Raw genomic sequence first — 17519 nt, forward strand, 5'->3', positions numbered from 1 at the left:
TCCCGTTCTCGAGACGGACGCCTTAACCACTAGGCCATCGAGAAAACTTCGCATATCTGCTAGTCAGCTTGCAAATTGCAATTTTTCGAGAAAACATTGTGTGCCAACCAAAAATGAACCAAAAAGAATGATAGATCTGGTAGCGAAGCAATCCTATGAAAAGCAAATAAAGAGCTCAGATGCAAAAGCTTGTTTTTTCAGAGATGTTTATTTTTTTGAGTTTCATTCAGGAGTGTCATAAAGTATCATTCATTCTTTAGATTTAAAAACTAATTTCTACCGTTGGGACCGCGATGGCGATAGCTTCGTGCGCTATGATGATCTGCCGATGTTCCTTGGGTCCGACATGCCACGAAAGCATCTGTTCAGGCCCTGGGACACAGATGGAGACAACCAGTACAGCTTGCAGGAATTGATTGTGGCATTTGGATTCCCACCAGACACAACCATTGCTCCGGCAACGCGAGGTAGGTTTCATAGCATTGTGGAGAAATGCTTTACAACAACCTCTGTCAGCGTCTGAATGTTATTAGGCATCCAATGAGGAACCTGAAAGCTAAAAATCCAGATGGCAGCACCAATACTAAAGGTACACAGTGCACAGTGAGATGATATCTATGACGTCTTAGAGAATGGTTATAAAAGTATTGAAACTTTGTCTGCTCGACTCTGGAATGGTGAAATTTGAGCGACTTCAAAGTTCAACAGGCAGACAATGCTTGCAAAAAATCCAAAAACTGTTCTATACTGAGCTACTTACTCTCATGTTACTCCTCATGTATATATTGTTTTCCAAATTGGATCACAAATAGTCATTAAAAGCGCACAAAATCCCTACCACCCAACGAGCACCACTGATGTGACAAAATGGCAAAAAGCTTTTTCATCCTGTAAGATCCAACGTGAACACAGCGTGCTGTGACGTCATAATCTTGATCATTATTTTGGAAGAATGTTGCAAAGTCTCATTAAGATTCTTCCTTTTGATGTTGGCTCTTTTGCTTGCAGGGCCAACAACTGCTGCACCTACAGTCCTACCCACGACTCCACCGCTGGTAAAGATGGAAGTTAGTGGAATAGATTCAGAGAGTAGTAAGTATGGAGTATTGGATAAGCGTGGGTAAAGTTCAGAGGCCAGGGGGCTCATGACCAATGAAAAGGTGTGCACATCAATCAGATGTTGATGTCAGCTGCTTCAGCAGGCAGGTGCCAGCTGGGAACAGCTTTAATCCAAACCCATCAGTGGGTGGATTTTAGGGAATTTACCAGTGTTATGACTGAGTATAATCTGCCTAGTATCAGTGTTTGATTTTCATTTTGGCAGTTTTTCCTTCAAAATCTGGGCTTTTTATGCTTCTCGTGGTTGCCCATGTGTAGTGCTTTTTAAACAGTTGGTTTAGCAATTCCATAGTCTTCTGCGTGGTAGCCTAGATTAAATGGGGGCCTTGACTGCGCGCAGGCATTCCACTTGGACAGGAATTTACACCAGTTGCCTGCCAAAACCAGGACACTGATGTGCACACCCAGATTGGTATAGTGTTTTTAAAAAGGTTGGTTTAGCAATTCCGTTAGCTTCTGCGGGGTAGCCTCGATTAACTGGGGGCCTTGACTACGCGCGCAGGCATTCCACTTGGACAGGAATTTGCACCAGTTGCCCGCCAAAACCAGGACACTGATGTGCACACCCAGATTGGTTGAGTAACCCCCCCCTCTCCCCCCTCCGAGAGTTGGTGCCCTTTGTTGCTAGCATGTCTTGGTTGCTCGGCTTGAATTTTTAGCTCAGCTGACTAAGTCAGCCGAGCTTGTCAAATAAGTTGTTCAGTGGCGTCCGTCTGTCCATCCATCCATCCATCCATCCGTCCGTTAAACCCATGGTGCACATTTTGTAACCGTAAGACCTAGAGACTTCAATTTTGCATTTCTGGATACTTCTGGTCAAACTCTACTTTCAAAACAAAATTTGTCGCCATTCGACCTACTTCCTGCGAGCGAGAGTGCATGAAGGAAACTGGCCTATATCGGCCTAGGAGCAGCAGAATGAGTCGAAATATGCTCTAATATTAAGATAAAATTCTTTAAAATCTATTTTATTGAGAAAAAGTTCAAAATTTTAACAGGAGAGGGCGCTACCTGCCTTTTAATTATTTCTGCCGATTCAAATTCCCGCCCGATGACGTCAGCCATCAATGAAGTCTCCTATTTGCCAGTTCTCAAAACATGGCAGCTACACAACAAAAGCAGTAGCTCCAGGAATAAATCACTGTTCACTTCAGCTTCGTAATCGATTGTACCCCCACTTTATTGTGTTTTGTGTGGTGTTCCTATTCAATCAACGATGTAAGGCCTTATTATGTTGGTTTTAATTGAGAAGGTGCATTATAAGCGGCGTACGAAATACCGAAGCGGAGACAAAATGGCGGCATGTTGTTTACGTCATGTGCAATAATCTTGGAGCTCAATGACACTCAAGTACCCAATTTTCTGCATAAAAAGTAGTCTGGTAGGCGATATTATCACCAGTTTGTTTCAGTGGTAGGGAGCTCTTAAGCGAGCTTTATGGTTAAGGGTCGAATGTGTGCGTGTATACCGTCAACGAAAAAAACTTGACCCGCTTGACCGGAACCAGAAAACCTCTGCACCCAGGTGACATTTTTGCACGCGAATCGTATACGCTAATGCACAGCAATTTACCTGGGGAGAGATTTTCTTTTTCCAAACAATTCAGCGGGACGCTGCGATGTTTACGCGGAGAAGCCGCTGTTCGGTTGAAGATTTCGTCAAAACAGGGCCGAATCAAAGTGTGACGATACCCTGGGGCGAATCGAAATGCATTAAACAACAATCTGCATCGCTGCCAGAGATCATTTTTCTCTTTCCGCGAAGAAATCGTGCTTTGAACTGGCAAAATTCCGCAAAAGATTTTCCGTCTGCTAACTTTTCCGTAGTTTCAAGCGCACCAACATGATCGGTCCGGGGCTGCCCGTTTCGACGACGATTTCGTCAATATCATGGGGTGTGACAATATGTCAACGGTCTGGTTCCATTAATAATGCAATAATCTTGAAAGTACATTGGTCTCAATGTCTATTTCCCCGTTTCCATGTCAAAATCCTACCGTGAAACCTGAAACCACTCGTCCACAACACTGGCCATTTTAATTTTCCGTAGAAAGCGCATGCGCACTTAACTCAAACGCACGCGCTACCCTCAGGTCTCACAAGCCGGTGCGGAGGCCAGGCCTACCTGCCTCCAAAAATGACGCGACGTCATTTCATGCATACCCCTGTTCCAGCGGCTGTCGACTTGGCAGTACGTTACTCTCACACAAACCAATACATTTCTGAATAGCATGTCTCTTGTATTGTAGAATACATCTGACCAAGTTTGACCAAGTGATCAGGTGTTAATCTTGAAGTTATAAGGCATAGAGGTGAATTTTTTTCAAATTTGCGTTATACAGGGTGTCTCATGCATTGTGCTACATCAGTCTATGCATGACTGTATGTCTAGGCGACGTTGGTCTTTTTGAATTAGAATATAAATCTTAATTACACTTGGGTCTTGGGATCATTATGCTTATCTCCGGGCAAAAATACCTATCCTTCTCCTGTTGTGTTTAGTTTCCCACATTCTCCCCACTTATTTTCTATACTGCGTCAGCGTCTATTGTGTATTGGGTCAACTGCCATGATGGCATCATCCTAACTATATCCCCCCTATCCCACCCACCAACTACTCGCCATCAATCATTGACATTGTGTGCTAGCCAACTGCTTCTTCGGTCAACTGCCATGATGGCATCATCCTAACTATATACCCCCCCCCCCCCCCGAGTCTTCTCGCTCACCAGCCCTATTAACGAAGAGCTCCCTATCAAGGCCTGAGCCTTCCTCATATTAGTCATAAGGTCTTTAGGGACTACTTTCAGAAATTAGTTCTTGAAAATTTGGCCACATTTCTGTGAAAACGATATCGGAAGTGCATGCTCTGTTCGCGATGACATCGCCGATGTATTTTGAAGTGGAGAATTCCCACAGTATGTGCAGTGAATCGGCATGATTCTGTTCGCCTATTAAGTTTTAGTTCTACGATTCTTTCATGAGTAAAAAGTAGACATTCTCAGCAATACAATAATGTCACTCCCATAAAAATTGATTGGAAATTGAGGGAACTACGGCATTCTGTTCGGCAACTGGCAGCGCTGAAAAAATACATTGCATACTGTACAATACCAAATGGCACATTTTAAAAAGCGCTCATTGGACAACGTAGGGAATCACCAGAAATGACGTCATCGCTGGTCTAAATAGAAAACTACGGTGGCGCAGTAGAGCACAAGAAAAGGTTTAGCATTAACTTTGTCATGCAAGCTTCAGCAACAAAACGATTTCTCATGAATGATTTATTTGATCATCATCAGCTTGTTTCCCCTGATAGATAAAAAAATGATTTACAATTTCCATCAAAGTTTTCTATTTTGTGTATAGTCACATGTTATTTAACTGGCAAGGAGCCAAGCAGTTTTGAATATTCGCGGGAAAATACTTCGTACTTGTAAACGAGGCTATGACAATGAGCATCCTCATTCATGGCATAAACTTCATGTTTCGGTAAATATTTTCATACGATGATTTCACCCGAATTATGGTCAGGATTGAGGAATGAACAGTGGCATAATTATGTCAACCAAAAACATTGGTACCGTAGTGAACGCAAAAGGATATCAAATACCATGGAGCATGCCATTTTCATGCATAATGAACTAAACACCGGGAAGATATTAATGATATTGACTCAGCTGAGCGCCAGGCCCTTGGGCCTCTTGTTTGTATACATTTCCGTATTTTCTTTTGCAGCTTTGGAAGCAATGTTCACATACTGGGATAAGAACAGGGATGGCTTTGCGAGTTTGGACGAGCTGCATGAAGCATTAGGGAAAACTATACCAAGTCCCAGTTACCTTACTCCTTATGATGACGATGGAGATGGTTTGTTCACACAACGCAACCTGAAAATGGCATTTGGGTTCATTCCGGTGACAGATGACATCGCTCATGGTAAGAGATCCTCTTGATGTTCATTCGGCAAGATATGATCAATTGTTCCATCCTGACATAATCAGTGGTTTTGAATATACTCCACCTCTCGATATTTCAAACCCCTGATGAAATCCATGCCTTTCTGTGGCGTTAGCGGTAGGAAAAAAGCGCCCAATCAGAGTGTCGCTCTTTATTATAGGCCCCAGATCCCGTCTGGGGACTATATTGATATCACTGGAATTCTCGAAACTGTTATTTTCTTCCACCAAATTAACACATTTATTGCGGTAGTCCAGCAAAACGCAAGGAGGATACCGCGGTGACGTCACATCACGTGATCCCGACCCATATTAGTGATCGCTATGGCCAATCAGATTCAGTCTACTGACAGCATCAGCACTGAACACATCTCCACGTCTCACTGTCTGGTGCGCTCCTGTACACAAAAACACCGATAGACATGAAATATTGCAATACCTTGTATGGATTCTTCCTGTGTAAAATAAAATTTACAGAGCAGATTAACTTCCACGAATAAAAAAGACGTTTGGCGCGGCCAAAGTGCGGAAATAATGTCTCCGCTAAAATACACTACGAAATACACTAGGCAATGCACTACGCAATATACAGTAGAGATGCAGTTGAGTTTGTTATTGTTTTGACTTAGAAGCCCGCCCATATCATAATATATTCATGTATTCATGAAGTATGAACTCATTTCTGTCCCATACAACTCTAAGAACAGTCAATTTCTCCTTAAATCATCACCGAAACCGCGATATCCGCAGGAAGATTTTGTTCTAGTGTCCGAAAATGCATGATCTTACAGGGGCGCTAACTCGACAAATAGAGGGGATCTATCGGGATCTATGCGAGTTTTAGGTATTACAGGTGTCGAACTTGTAAAATCTGTAAACATGCCTCCAAATCCCATTATGATAATGAAGAGATTGCCCCATATCTGGGAGACTGTTTTGAAACCATCGCTAATTTTGGAAGATCGGTGCCCGGCTATTTGGTTTAAAAAACCCTATTTTTCCCCATCAAACAGCACTTTTCATTATTCAAATGATAGCTTATTGTCTGAAGACTTATTTCATAGCAGAAAAGTACTAATAACTCTGATTTGATGCGAAAAATCTAACTTTTTTGATGACTTGATTTTCCCTTGGCCGTGGATCGAGTTTGTTTACAATATAACAGCGCCATCTTGGAAAAGCCGTGACGTCACCGCGGTATCCTCCTTGAGCAAAACGGCGAAATAAGCCAGAAATCAATCACCCTTACACCACCAAACCCAATTCCATCTATGGACTATCGCAAAAGTATTTTAAAAATCCTGAGTATTTCGATACTTTTGAAGCATTTTTTGCTGAGATATGATACCGTCTTCTCCCAACATGCCGAAGCCGCGATTCAATCTGACATGCGCTGTGACATGCGCAGAGGTGAGACGCTGATACATTAGCATAAGCTCCGCCCCGTCATAATGACGTCATTATTCTCAGGAGTTGGTCGAGCGATGGGACGATGGAGGTATTATAAAGAAACCCAATTCGATTCATGGACTATCGCAAAACGATTTTTCAAAACTCAGAATATTTTGATGCTTTAGATGCGTTTTTGTGCTGCGATATTGACGAGAGTATCGGGTCAAGGTCAAAAACTACACTCCGGCTGTTAAAGGGAACTGAAATCGCCAAGCCAGTTCGTATGACCTCGTTTTCTTTCGCGTATCGGGTGATCAGAACGAGGCATGAATGAAACATGGCGCCTAGCTGTCAATCATTGAGTGATGTCACTACTATGGAATTTACTACGAAAACTCATAAATGAAAGATCGCATGACTCACATGATTCTCACATGATTCTCAATAATAACAAATTGAACTGCGCATGCTCGGGCACTGGGGGCGGAGCTAAAAATCTGAACTCGAATAGGAGTCCCCTCGAATAGGAAGTTGGAAGTTTGACTTTCTCGGGCGGTGAAAGTCGAAAAGTTTAATAAATCGCTCGGCGGTTCCAGTTCCCTTTAATTCGAACGCGTTCGACTCGAGTATTTGCACACGTTCTTCTTCGTAGTTTGACTACAGTCGAGTTTGTTACTCGGTTTCTACTCGGTTGACATGACGAATACCTGGGGACTATCAAATTTGCTACCAGCAAATTTCGGAATTCTAGTTAAAACTGGGTTTCCCTCGAGCAACATGCACAATGCCCTTCCCATGCCAAGATCATTATTAAAGGGATCTTAGAATAACCGTCATCAAGTCAAACGAGAGTTTCTGAGTGGAAGCCTATTGTCAATATGATCAACCTTATTAGAGTAACTGATCTGCACCAGACTTTTGAACAGAAAATAAGTAGGTAAATTTTTACCGCCCTGGAAAAAGTAAACAGTAGGCTGAATCGCTAGTCATGCAAAATCCACTTTTAAGCTTGAGTAATGGAAGGCTCTTTCTTGAAATTGCGTATCCCCCACTGCAAGTTTGTTTCATTTCGTAATAAATACACAAAAACAATTCAACAGAATGTTTTTAAGCATAAAATCGATGTATAGATTGAAGAATCAAAATGTTAGGAACGTGTTTATTGCATTATACCATCAATCTGGACATAAACTCTTCAAGGTATGTAAAGTAATCAGAACAGCCACCCTTCCCAGCGAATTGTACTGGATTTTTTCAGGGTTTGTATAAGGAGTATCAAAAACCTGTATCTCAGGATGAAATTGTCCTTGCTTTTGGCTCTCTTACAGCACAAGGTACATGATGTCGATTTAGCTCATTCACAAGCCAACATGTAGTGGTGTTGTTGTTGTTTCAGGACGTACCCAGGTGCCATCCTCACAACTGACCAAGAAGACTACAACAAAGAGAAGTGTCCGATCCAAGCTGTCTGCTCTCAGGAAAGCACTGGAACAAAGATTACAGGATCATTCCCGCAAATGATGTAAATGTCGATGAGATTTGACCGATTCTAATACTGGCCAATGATAGTTCAGGAGATGATTTGAAATGTTATTTATTTCCCAATCATGCATAATAATATTCTGGTGGTTTTTACCAGAGTTCATGAGAGGATTGTACCGGTCACGATTATGGGATGGATCATCTGCTAGATCAAAGCAAAATGAGTGCCAATTGATTGAGAAACAGATAGTCTTTCAACAAAAATGCGATTTATTTCGATAGTATGAGCTCATCTTGCTTTAAGCCTGATCTTCCTGTGGAAGCATAGTAGCCATCGTTGTTACTCTGTACTGAATACCATCAGAGGGAGGCCGTCAGGATCCAATAAACATGATGAGAATTTTTACCAGGTTTGTTTTGATTCATTGGTAAAAAAATTTGGATCTTTTCAAGTCATTTCTTGCATTATTGCCATTGGTTTTGCTGAAGTATTGGTTATCTTTTGCAACGAACAAAAATCTATTGTCAAGACATACTTAATTTATGATAACACATTCTGATCATCGCTCCTTTTTTGGTGCACCGCTTTAGAATTCATGAATTTAGAATTCTAAGGTTTCATATCGTTCTTGTAGTGATAGCAAAAAGTGATAGATGGTGCCACTGTATGCTCCGGGCAACCTCAAGTTGATCCAAACTACCAAGGGATGATATCAGCAGAGGAATACGAACAGTTGACAGTTCCATTCGCAGCCACATTAGCTCAGTCTCCTGGCCCACTATAGTCCATTCATAAATGTTATGTCCGCATCAATTGGGGCTCTGGAGGCGAACTACTGGTCGATTTTCTTTGAAGTTGGTTTTTTATTGATCATTGCCTCAAAACCAAGCAGGATTTTAGGGGTTCGGCATTCTAGAGGCATAAATTAAAAAAAATTCTTCACCGAAGTCCAAATGGTTATGAGAAGATGACCAAAAAAAAAACCCTGACCATTTTATCCAGATCGGTTGAGAAATAAACCGTACAGAGCGGAAAATGTCCAAATTCAAAGCACTACGTCAATGTACAAAAATGCATACAAAAAGATTTATTTTCTTTCCATGGTTACGAAAATGTGAAGATCCTGTTTGGTTTCGAGGTGAAGACCAATAAAAACCAAACTTGAAAGAAATTCGACCAGTAGTTCGCCTCCAGAGCCCCAAATGATGCGGACATAATATTTGTGAATGGGCTATGACCAGGTTCTTTTGTTTTTTGCAGTCTTTCTTGATTCCTTACACGTTTGTGTTATGTAAAATTCATAGTATTGGTGATTTTGACCTCACATTGTCATTGGTAAAATATATTCCATGGAAAATGTAGCTTAGAGTCATAAACTCCTTACCTTGGATGTTAAAAAGATGAATTTTGTTGACATTTTCAACACTTGTAAACAAGAGAAATGTTACAGAATTCTTGGTATGATTGCAGTTGAGTCTGCATAAAATCAAAGGCATTAGTCGCTAGTCATGTGGGCGCTTAGTTCTTGTAAACTATCTTGGCTGGTGTCGGCATTTTGGATCAACTTTGGGTGGTCCGGAGTATTGTCTTTCCAGTTCTGACTTCTTGTAGGTAAATGTACTTCAAATTGTGTGTCAGACGATAATCATGACAAAACTGAAGCAATGCACACACACATACACATAGTATAAAGAGTAGGACTGCACTTTACACTTTGACGCATTCCTAAGATCACAGTGTGTGTCAGTACGTCACCACTATGTATGATCCTATAGTCAACGTTGGCACCATGATAGTTGGAATCAGAATAATTTGTTGTTTTTCCACTGCAATGCCAATTCCTGCAAAGCAATTCCACACATTTTATTCAGTCAATGAATAGATGCTAGCTTGACGTTGACTTTTTGAGTGGTTGAGTTAACACTATTGGCCCCGGTGGTCTTATTCATATATAGTCTTGTATGGGGTAGCATTTCCATCATTTCTGCATCCGAATCCATCTATAAGATGATTACATTTGAAAATATGAGCCAAGTTTGTAATCTTAAAGGGAAAATATAGGCAGCAGCTAGGCAGGCAAGATACAGTTACACAGAGTCGCCAATAGGGGTCTCTCATATCTCACAGTACGTCGAAATAATTCACTCTTGTACGAGGAATGTATTTATTGCTGACTCTGACATGACCAAGGGCCCTTACTGTGTATACTAGTCAGCTGAAGATGGCCATATTAGCCCCTCTGCTCCTGCCTATAGTCCCCATTTAAGACATGTATTAGAGGAACTGGTTAGCTGTGGTACAGGCTGGCAGTTCAGTTTTGATGTGGTGGTCATGTATTTAATGTACAAGTGAAGTTTCCCGTCCAGTGACCATAGGGTAGTGTGTCATTATCAATCATGTTAATATATTGTGTAGAGGCTATTAAGCCGGTTTCGGAGAGTGTGTTTCACATTGCGCCTCTCACACATAGATACATGCAGGCCTATTGTACCAGGCACCTCTCACCTGGCTTAATAGCGTCGACACGATATTTTGTACTTTTGATGTTAGTTTCTCTTCTCAAATTTGTCTGTATTCAACAGTATTCAAGCTCTAGTATTCCTTGTGTAAAAAATATCTTCGACATAACATAATGCATTTGTGCTTATTCGTGTCTACATATATGTATGTGGGAGTAATGGCAAAGATAAATTTAGTTTTGTCTTAATATTCACAGGAGTGTTCCAAGGTAATGCCAGGAATGTCATGTTGATAATTGAAGCAATGAGAACTAAAACCTCACTTTGACACATTATTGGTGAATTTCAGTTAAGACCATTCCCTCCCTGATCAAGTTTTAGCATTCAATCATAGTGATCTCCAAGATGTGTTCGATAATCCACACAAGTGCAGTGCAAGTAACAGCGCTGATGGCAAAAAAGCCGTTTGCCTGAATCGGATGTTTTTTTGAAAATTTTTAATGCTAATGATATCGGTTTGTGTGGTTTGCAACAAATTGTAAGGTCGATAACCCTCAAAATTTGGTACAATCCTCGAAAAAAGCAATCATTGAGCTTAGAATCCCACAAATCCAGATTTTGCTTTGTCCATTATATCTTTGGAGGGTTATAATAGTTTGGAGTTCTCTCTAGAGCAGGAAAGATCAAGTTCACATTGTGTATTATATTGAAGCATTGCAGCTGTAAAATTATTCAGCATTCAACTGTATTTTTATTTTTTCCTGATTTTCTCAAAACGATCCAAGTTGGACTTGTGGGGTTTTAGTACTCAGTGCTTCAATTATAGTGCCCCATTATTACAGAGACGCTGTTTTGATACACTATAGGATATAGATGCATGCCTTGATTGGCTTCTACATGTACACTGTATCCAGAAACTCTGTAGTGCTGCCCCGGCATGAATGAAGTCGGGACTCTTCTCCTTTAATGTACAAATATCTTTCTTCTTCAAGTGATCAGTTATGATAAAACTTATACATGTTTGAAAGTATCCGATTATTCTAGTGTCTTATTATTCCCTGTTAGCATTACATATCTCATATGTATCCTCCCTTGACAAAAAAGCCTGGTCAGCCTTTATTTGGCCTGGAGAATAGGCTACAATTTAGCAGTTGATGCTGTGTAACTTGGCCTCCTTGGCAGGGGCAGTCAAAAAGCCATGAGTGTTTCTGATATTTTCCATACTGATTTCCTTACAAATACTCTTGTGGTTAGATTTTGCCACAGTGTTTCATTAGGGCATATCGCTGTCCTATTGATAAAAACATGCAGTAGAACCTCCTTTTATAGCAGACGCCTCTCTATTAAGGACACTAGTTTTTGTCCCAAATTGGTTGTTTCCATTCCATTTGACCTCTATAATCCGGACACCTCTCTATTAAGGACAGCACTAGTCAATCCCGAGGGTATCCTTAATAGAGAGGTTATACTGTACATGTCTTTTAGAAGACTGTGATAGTTACATTCGCATTTCATTTGTTTGTCCGTTTGCTGTGTGCGATTAGGAAGTTTCTGATAATTGACATCATGACTATATTACATGTAATGAGGAACCTGCACAACAAAACCTGCCAATAGGAGGCCCTGCATGCAAATGGACCATGGTTGTAATGAGAAAGCCATTTCCCAGGTCAATGATTATTGAATATTTCATCCCTAAATTTATACTCCACATGGGTAAATAGCACTAAAAATGTTGTTTTATTGGTCCTTAATTCTATTTTGATGAGTTTTAGGGAGAAAATCAAAAAAATTTTAGTAGAAAATGCACTGGAAGTGTACCTTTTAGTACTAGTGCTGCGATCTGGATTTTTATTAGCTCACCTCTTAGCAGAGGTGAGCTTATCCCATACCGTGGCGTCCGTCGTCCGTCGTCGTCGTCGTCGTCGTCGTCGTCGTCCGTCGTCCGTTAGCAGGGCACGTTTCGTAACTGTTAGAGCTATTGAGTTGAAACTTGGTACACATGTACCCTTATGTAATGACACCTTGGAGACCAAGTTTCGGTCCGATTCGTTTCATGGTTTGGCCACCAGGGGGCCAAACGTTAAAAGTGAAAATATGCAATATCTCCCTTAATAGTAGTCGGGGAATTTTGAAAAAAATATGGTAGGTACTTCTAGCAAAGGTGCATCATATATCCTCCGGGTTTTTGATTTGACCTCCTTTTCAAGGTCACAGAGGTCAAATGGTGTAAATTGGCCGTTAGGATGTAACGATGGCACGTTTCTAAACTGCAATGACTATTGATACCAAATTTGGTACACATTTACCCCTTAGTCAGGTGATCTCAGGGACCGAAGTTTGGTCCAATATGATTCACCACTTGACCACCAGGGGGCAAAATCCAAAAACCTTAAAAATGTGATTATTCCTTAACTTCTTGCCCGATTGCCACCAATTTGATATCATGGGTACATCTAACCACCATACAGTATATGTCACACAGGTTTTTAATTTGACCTTCTTGTCAAGGTCACAGAGGTCAAATAGCGTAAATTCGCCCTCAGGCCGTAACTATGGCACGTTTCTTAACTGCAATGACTATTGATCACAAATTAAGTACACATGTACCCCTTGGTCAGGTGATCTCAGGTACTGAAGTTTGGTGCGATCTGATTTGCCGTTTGGCCTCCAGGGAGGGGGCCAAATCCTAAATTCTTCAAAATGCCATTATTCCTAGTAATGACTTGCCCGATTGGCACCAATTTTATATCATAGGTACATCTAATTCTAACAACCATTCAATGTGTCACCCGGGTCTTCTTTGATTTGACCTACTTTTCAAGGTCACAGAGGTCGAATGTACTGTAAATTGGCCATTTTGGGGAAATTGTAATTGCTTGGACCTACATCAAACCTAACACTACATGACACAATACCATGCTCTTTATCCGTCTTTCCTCCACATGAGGTGAGCACAATGGCCCTGGCCATTTCATTTCTGCAGGTTCCTCATTAGATTAGGCACTCATAATGCTAATAACTTATTGAGATCATCAAAAGCATGTGAGTCAGAGGGTGGAGTTGGACAATAAGTATGTTGCATATAAATATAGCACTATGAAAATGGCGATAAAAAATATTGTACTGCCACACAACGTGAAGGCTGTGAAGAATAGGAGTCAAAGGAATCATTTTTCTTATGTTCAAACATAATCAGATACCTATCTGGAGATTTTGGAGCGAGCGTACTTAACTTTTGACCCGCTCCCAAAAATTGACGTGGGCGCTGATGACAATCAAGTTATTAACTTTATGGAGCCTTATTTGCATATCATCCATGTTGCTTTCTCCACTTGACCTTTGGCATTCTGTTTATAACCCAGTAACATGCAGGCTACACTGCAAAAACCAGCATATCCAGGGTACTTAAGAACTATATTTTGATAAAATCTTGTTCAACATACACATTTACAATGAAGATGATACGGAAATGTTACTCATCAATTTGTCTCTATACTCCATGCTGATGCTAAAAATCTTTTCTGGTGCAATCAGAAAAGGCGTTTTTAATGGAAAACCCTTGAATGCTGAAACAATGTGCAACGAAAAACTGAAGTTCACTAAAACAGATTTGCTTTTATGTCAGTCTGACACGTGTATGTACTTTGTCGTGTGGCCATTGTACATTTTTGCCTCGTTCTCTAGGATGGTGGCTGAATTCTGCCTTCAGTTCAACTGAGAAAAGCTAGCTTGTATAGTATATGTGTATGATATCACCCCGCCCACCGATTAATATGATTGGTTGCATCAGGAAATCATAAAGACTAAGAATTTGGAACTTCAGAAATTAAAAAAAACTCATCAAAAGGGTAGGTAAAAGCTTCCTGAACTCGGATGATAAATGTTGTTGATTCATTGTATTAAAAGATATCACCAAGACAAATGAAATGATACCTTATTCAGCTCTGAACTCTTAAAGATGAAGGAGATACAGAGCAGTTTGTCCAAGAGACAAAACTGATTATTTTATTTTCCATGATATGGCATGATGGGGGGCATTCTTTGTATAAGGGGTTTCAGAACCTCATTAAAATACCATTTCCTTATGAGCCTAATAATAGCTACTAAACACTATTTGAGGCATGTATTTTGTGACAAAAATCAAGCAACAACCAGCAAATAGTAGTGATAGCACTTGAATAGAAGACGAATTATCTTGCAAAAGTCCCCTATTGTCAAAATTTGGAACCTAGTTAATATGCTGTAGTATTGGTTCCAAATTCTTAGTCTTTATTTATTCTTGGTTGCATACATGTATGTGATAAACACAAGAGATTAGAAGTAATCCTACTCTTGTTACTACTTGGAATAATATCGGCTGTTTGCAACCAATATTGATACGAACCAGCGATGCTGATTTTATTTTATTTTTTCTCATGGTTTGCCCTTTTTTGATCGTCTATCAAGAATTCTCTCATCGTTGTCCATGTTCACATGATGTTAATGACGACATGTGTGACCCACCACGGCAAATTGAGTCACGTGTCGCACAGAAGATGAGCCTAAAATGACACCAGGACATAATAGAAGAAATTGACGTACTCAGATTCCACAAAAGGCAGACAATAGTGAAATGAACAACCAGTCCATCTCAACCTGTCAAGCTCGGAGCGATATGCGACTCATTTTGCCATGGCGGGTCATATATAGAAATGCACCACATCAAAGAGTTGATTCCCCATGGACATCCTCATACAAATGGACAATATCACACTGTGGATGGTCATTTCCCTATAGCTGCAGATAATGTGCATAGCACGTCATTCCACATGTCTCATCAGGTGCCAGCATTGTGCATCCCACGTCATGCCCTAGCATAATTATCCTTCATGCTGATGCCATATTGCAAAATCTCTAGCAACGTTTACAACTTGACACCAAGGTGACGATGTCAGAATGTCATTGCGTGACAGTGTCAGTTTTGACAGATGGTTGCTGCGCCAGTCCTTATATCATCTCCTCGGAATCATGTCACAATTTGACGTCCATGAAGAATTTTTGAGTTCACATGATTCTGTAGTTATTGTAAATAGGTGTTTTTGAGTAATTTGCTTTTATGTTTCACACAGATTTTCATGGTCTTTTTGTTGATTGCTGGTCTCCTATTATTTTGTAAAAAGGAAATCAACCAAACAGCGCATTCTCCAATCGAAAATTTTCATTCTTGCCCATGGTGGGTAAAGATATTGATTTGCCTTGATAAATACATGTTTACCTGGAGAGGAAATGACAATACAAAAGACGAAAGGCTAGTTCATTTTGAGTGTGGCGCAAGGCCAGCATTTCTTCTTTTTAAAATTTCTTTACACATGTACCCCTACAGCACTGTAACAGGAGGGCCTTTTCTATTCTGTTGCAAAGGTTTTTCGATGCCTTTTTCGATGCCTTACCCTGTCCTCAAGTCAAAATCATTTACTGAATGTGAATTCTTCCCCTTCCTGGTATGCTGGGGACAAACAAAACAGTTTAGCAACCCTGAGTGTCCAAAGTCCTAGTTTAGCGCAATTTCTCATGGTTAAGATTAGGGCATCTTACAATGTAGCAAAGGCATTCAATTGACTACACAGATGAGGGCCTATTATCACACACTAGGGCCTATTATCGGTTTATTTTGAAATTACCAAGGATGCTAGTCACCATCCCTCTCTGCGTTTGGAAATAATTTTTGCAAGTATACTCAATATTTTGACAATGAATTATCATGAGGTACATACTTAAATTCAGAAAAAACCCTATTGGTTTCTGATCGAAATTTCCTTAAAATAATTTTGTATTTGCAATAATATCATGAACAAATTTCATGTTTATTTCATCCACCGGATTTTATGTGTATGTATGTATGAATCTGTTGATTTTAAAATAATGATAATGATATACGGTAGTGAATAAAACTGCTATATTTTCTGAAAAAAAACGTCTTCTTGATTCTGAAGAGCACTTCACATATTGGACATGCTGTCATTGCCAAACGTTATCATGAGCCGTGTACGACCTATTTTATCTTATGTGCTAGCTCCTCCTTTGAATGATTACTTGTTATCTTCGTCCTGTCGAAGGCTTATATCTCGCAGTGACCTTGCCCTCAGTCTTGACTTTGAATGGGGAATCCCTGATAAAACTGAAGGCGTCGCACACAGAAAAGGAAATTGCCTTATTCTCGACATCGTGCCGAACTTGACCTCCATTTTATGCGAGGGATCAATTCCAATGAATGAATGATATTTCGAGACGGGTGACGACATCGATAGCAAGGTCAAACTGGTTCAGATCAATAGCACTTGATAGTGAACAAAGGTCAATCAGCACTCCTTCCACCCGTAGTTGTTCCACCACACGGATGGCAGAGTTGTTGTTCCACCGCGCTGGTAGCAGAGTTGTTGTTCCACCTCCTTTCTCCTTGGAGGGGGTAGAGTTGGTCATACGGACAGTGTTGTGGAGCCGCAGTGATGTAGTGGCTCGGGTCTCTGACGAGGAGTCAAGAGGTCCCTGGTTCGATCCCCACTGACGGCGTGAGACTTTAGGCAGGTCTCTCTGCCTTACATGCCCAACTCCGCCCAGGTCTTTAAATGGGTATACCAGTCGGAAATGCTCAGGTTGTAGCACTAATTGAGCAACTCATCTGAGTTCTGCTTAGACTGGGAAATAAGTGTAAAGCACTTTGAGAATGTTGCACATTATTAAAAGCGCTGTATATAAGAACTTGCATTTTATCGTGTTGGGTTCAGTTGACATTACTCTTGACGGAATTGATTGTGAAGACACGGTCTGGATCAGGGCCAAACTGTTGTGAGGACAGAAGACATCACATGTGGCAGAATTAATTATCAGGACATCATCTGGATCAGTTGTGACATGAGACTCGGAACTGAATCGGTGCAAAGACTAGGTCTGGATCAGTTATGAAATTATCCTTGAGGACACTATCAGTTGTGAAATCACTCTGGAGGCCAAACTGGTCCGAGGACAGGGTTTTTATCAGTTTTGAAATCACACTGAAGGTCAAACTGTTGTAAGGACACTTAGGTCAGGTTCAGTTGTTAAATCACACGTGAGGCCAAATTATGTG

The 17519-nt window shown here is 40.6% G+C and overlaps 1 protein-coding gene across 6 annotated transcripts in view; it reads left to right on the top strand.

Annotated features, from left to right (window-relative positions):
• Window positions 1-16361, top strand: part of LOC135485884 (EF-hand calcium-binding domain-containing protein 14-like) — a 41054-nt gene extending 24693 nt beyond the window's left edge. For all 6 annotated transcript variants that reach the window (XM_064768226.1, XM_064768228.1, XM_064768229.1 and 3 more), the window contains 4 exons: window positions 261-467; window positions 1009-1092; window positions 4857-5057; window positions 7866-16361. In XM_064768226.1, coding sequence (XP_064624296.1) covers window positions 261-467; window positions 1009-1092; window positions 4857-5057; window positions 7866-7990 — 617 coding nt within the window. In that variant the 3' untranslated portion in view covers window positions 7991-16361. The remainder of the gene's footprint in view (window positions 1-260; window positions 468-1008; window positions 1093-4856; window positions 5058-7865) is intronic.
• The last annotated feature ends 1158 nt before the right edge of the window (window positions 16362-17519 follow it).

The sequence above is a fragment of the Lineus longissimus genome, chromosome 4 (genome assembly GCF_910592395.1).
Source record: "Lineus longissimus chromosome 4, tnLinLong1.2, whole genome shotgun sequence".
Taxonomy (NCBI): Eukaryota; Metazoa; Nemertea; class Pilidiophora; order Heteronemertea; family Lineidae; genus Lineus; species Lineus longissimus.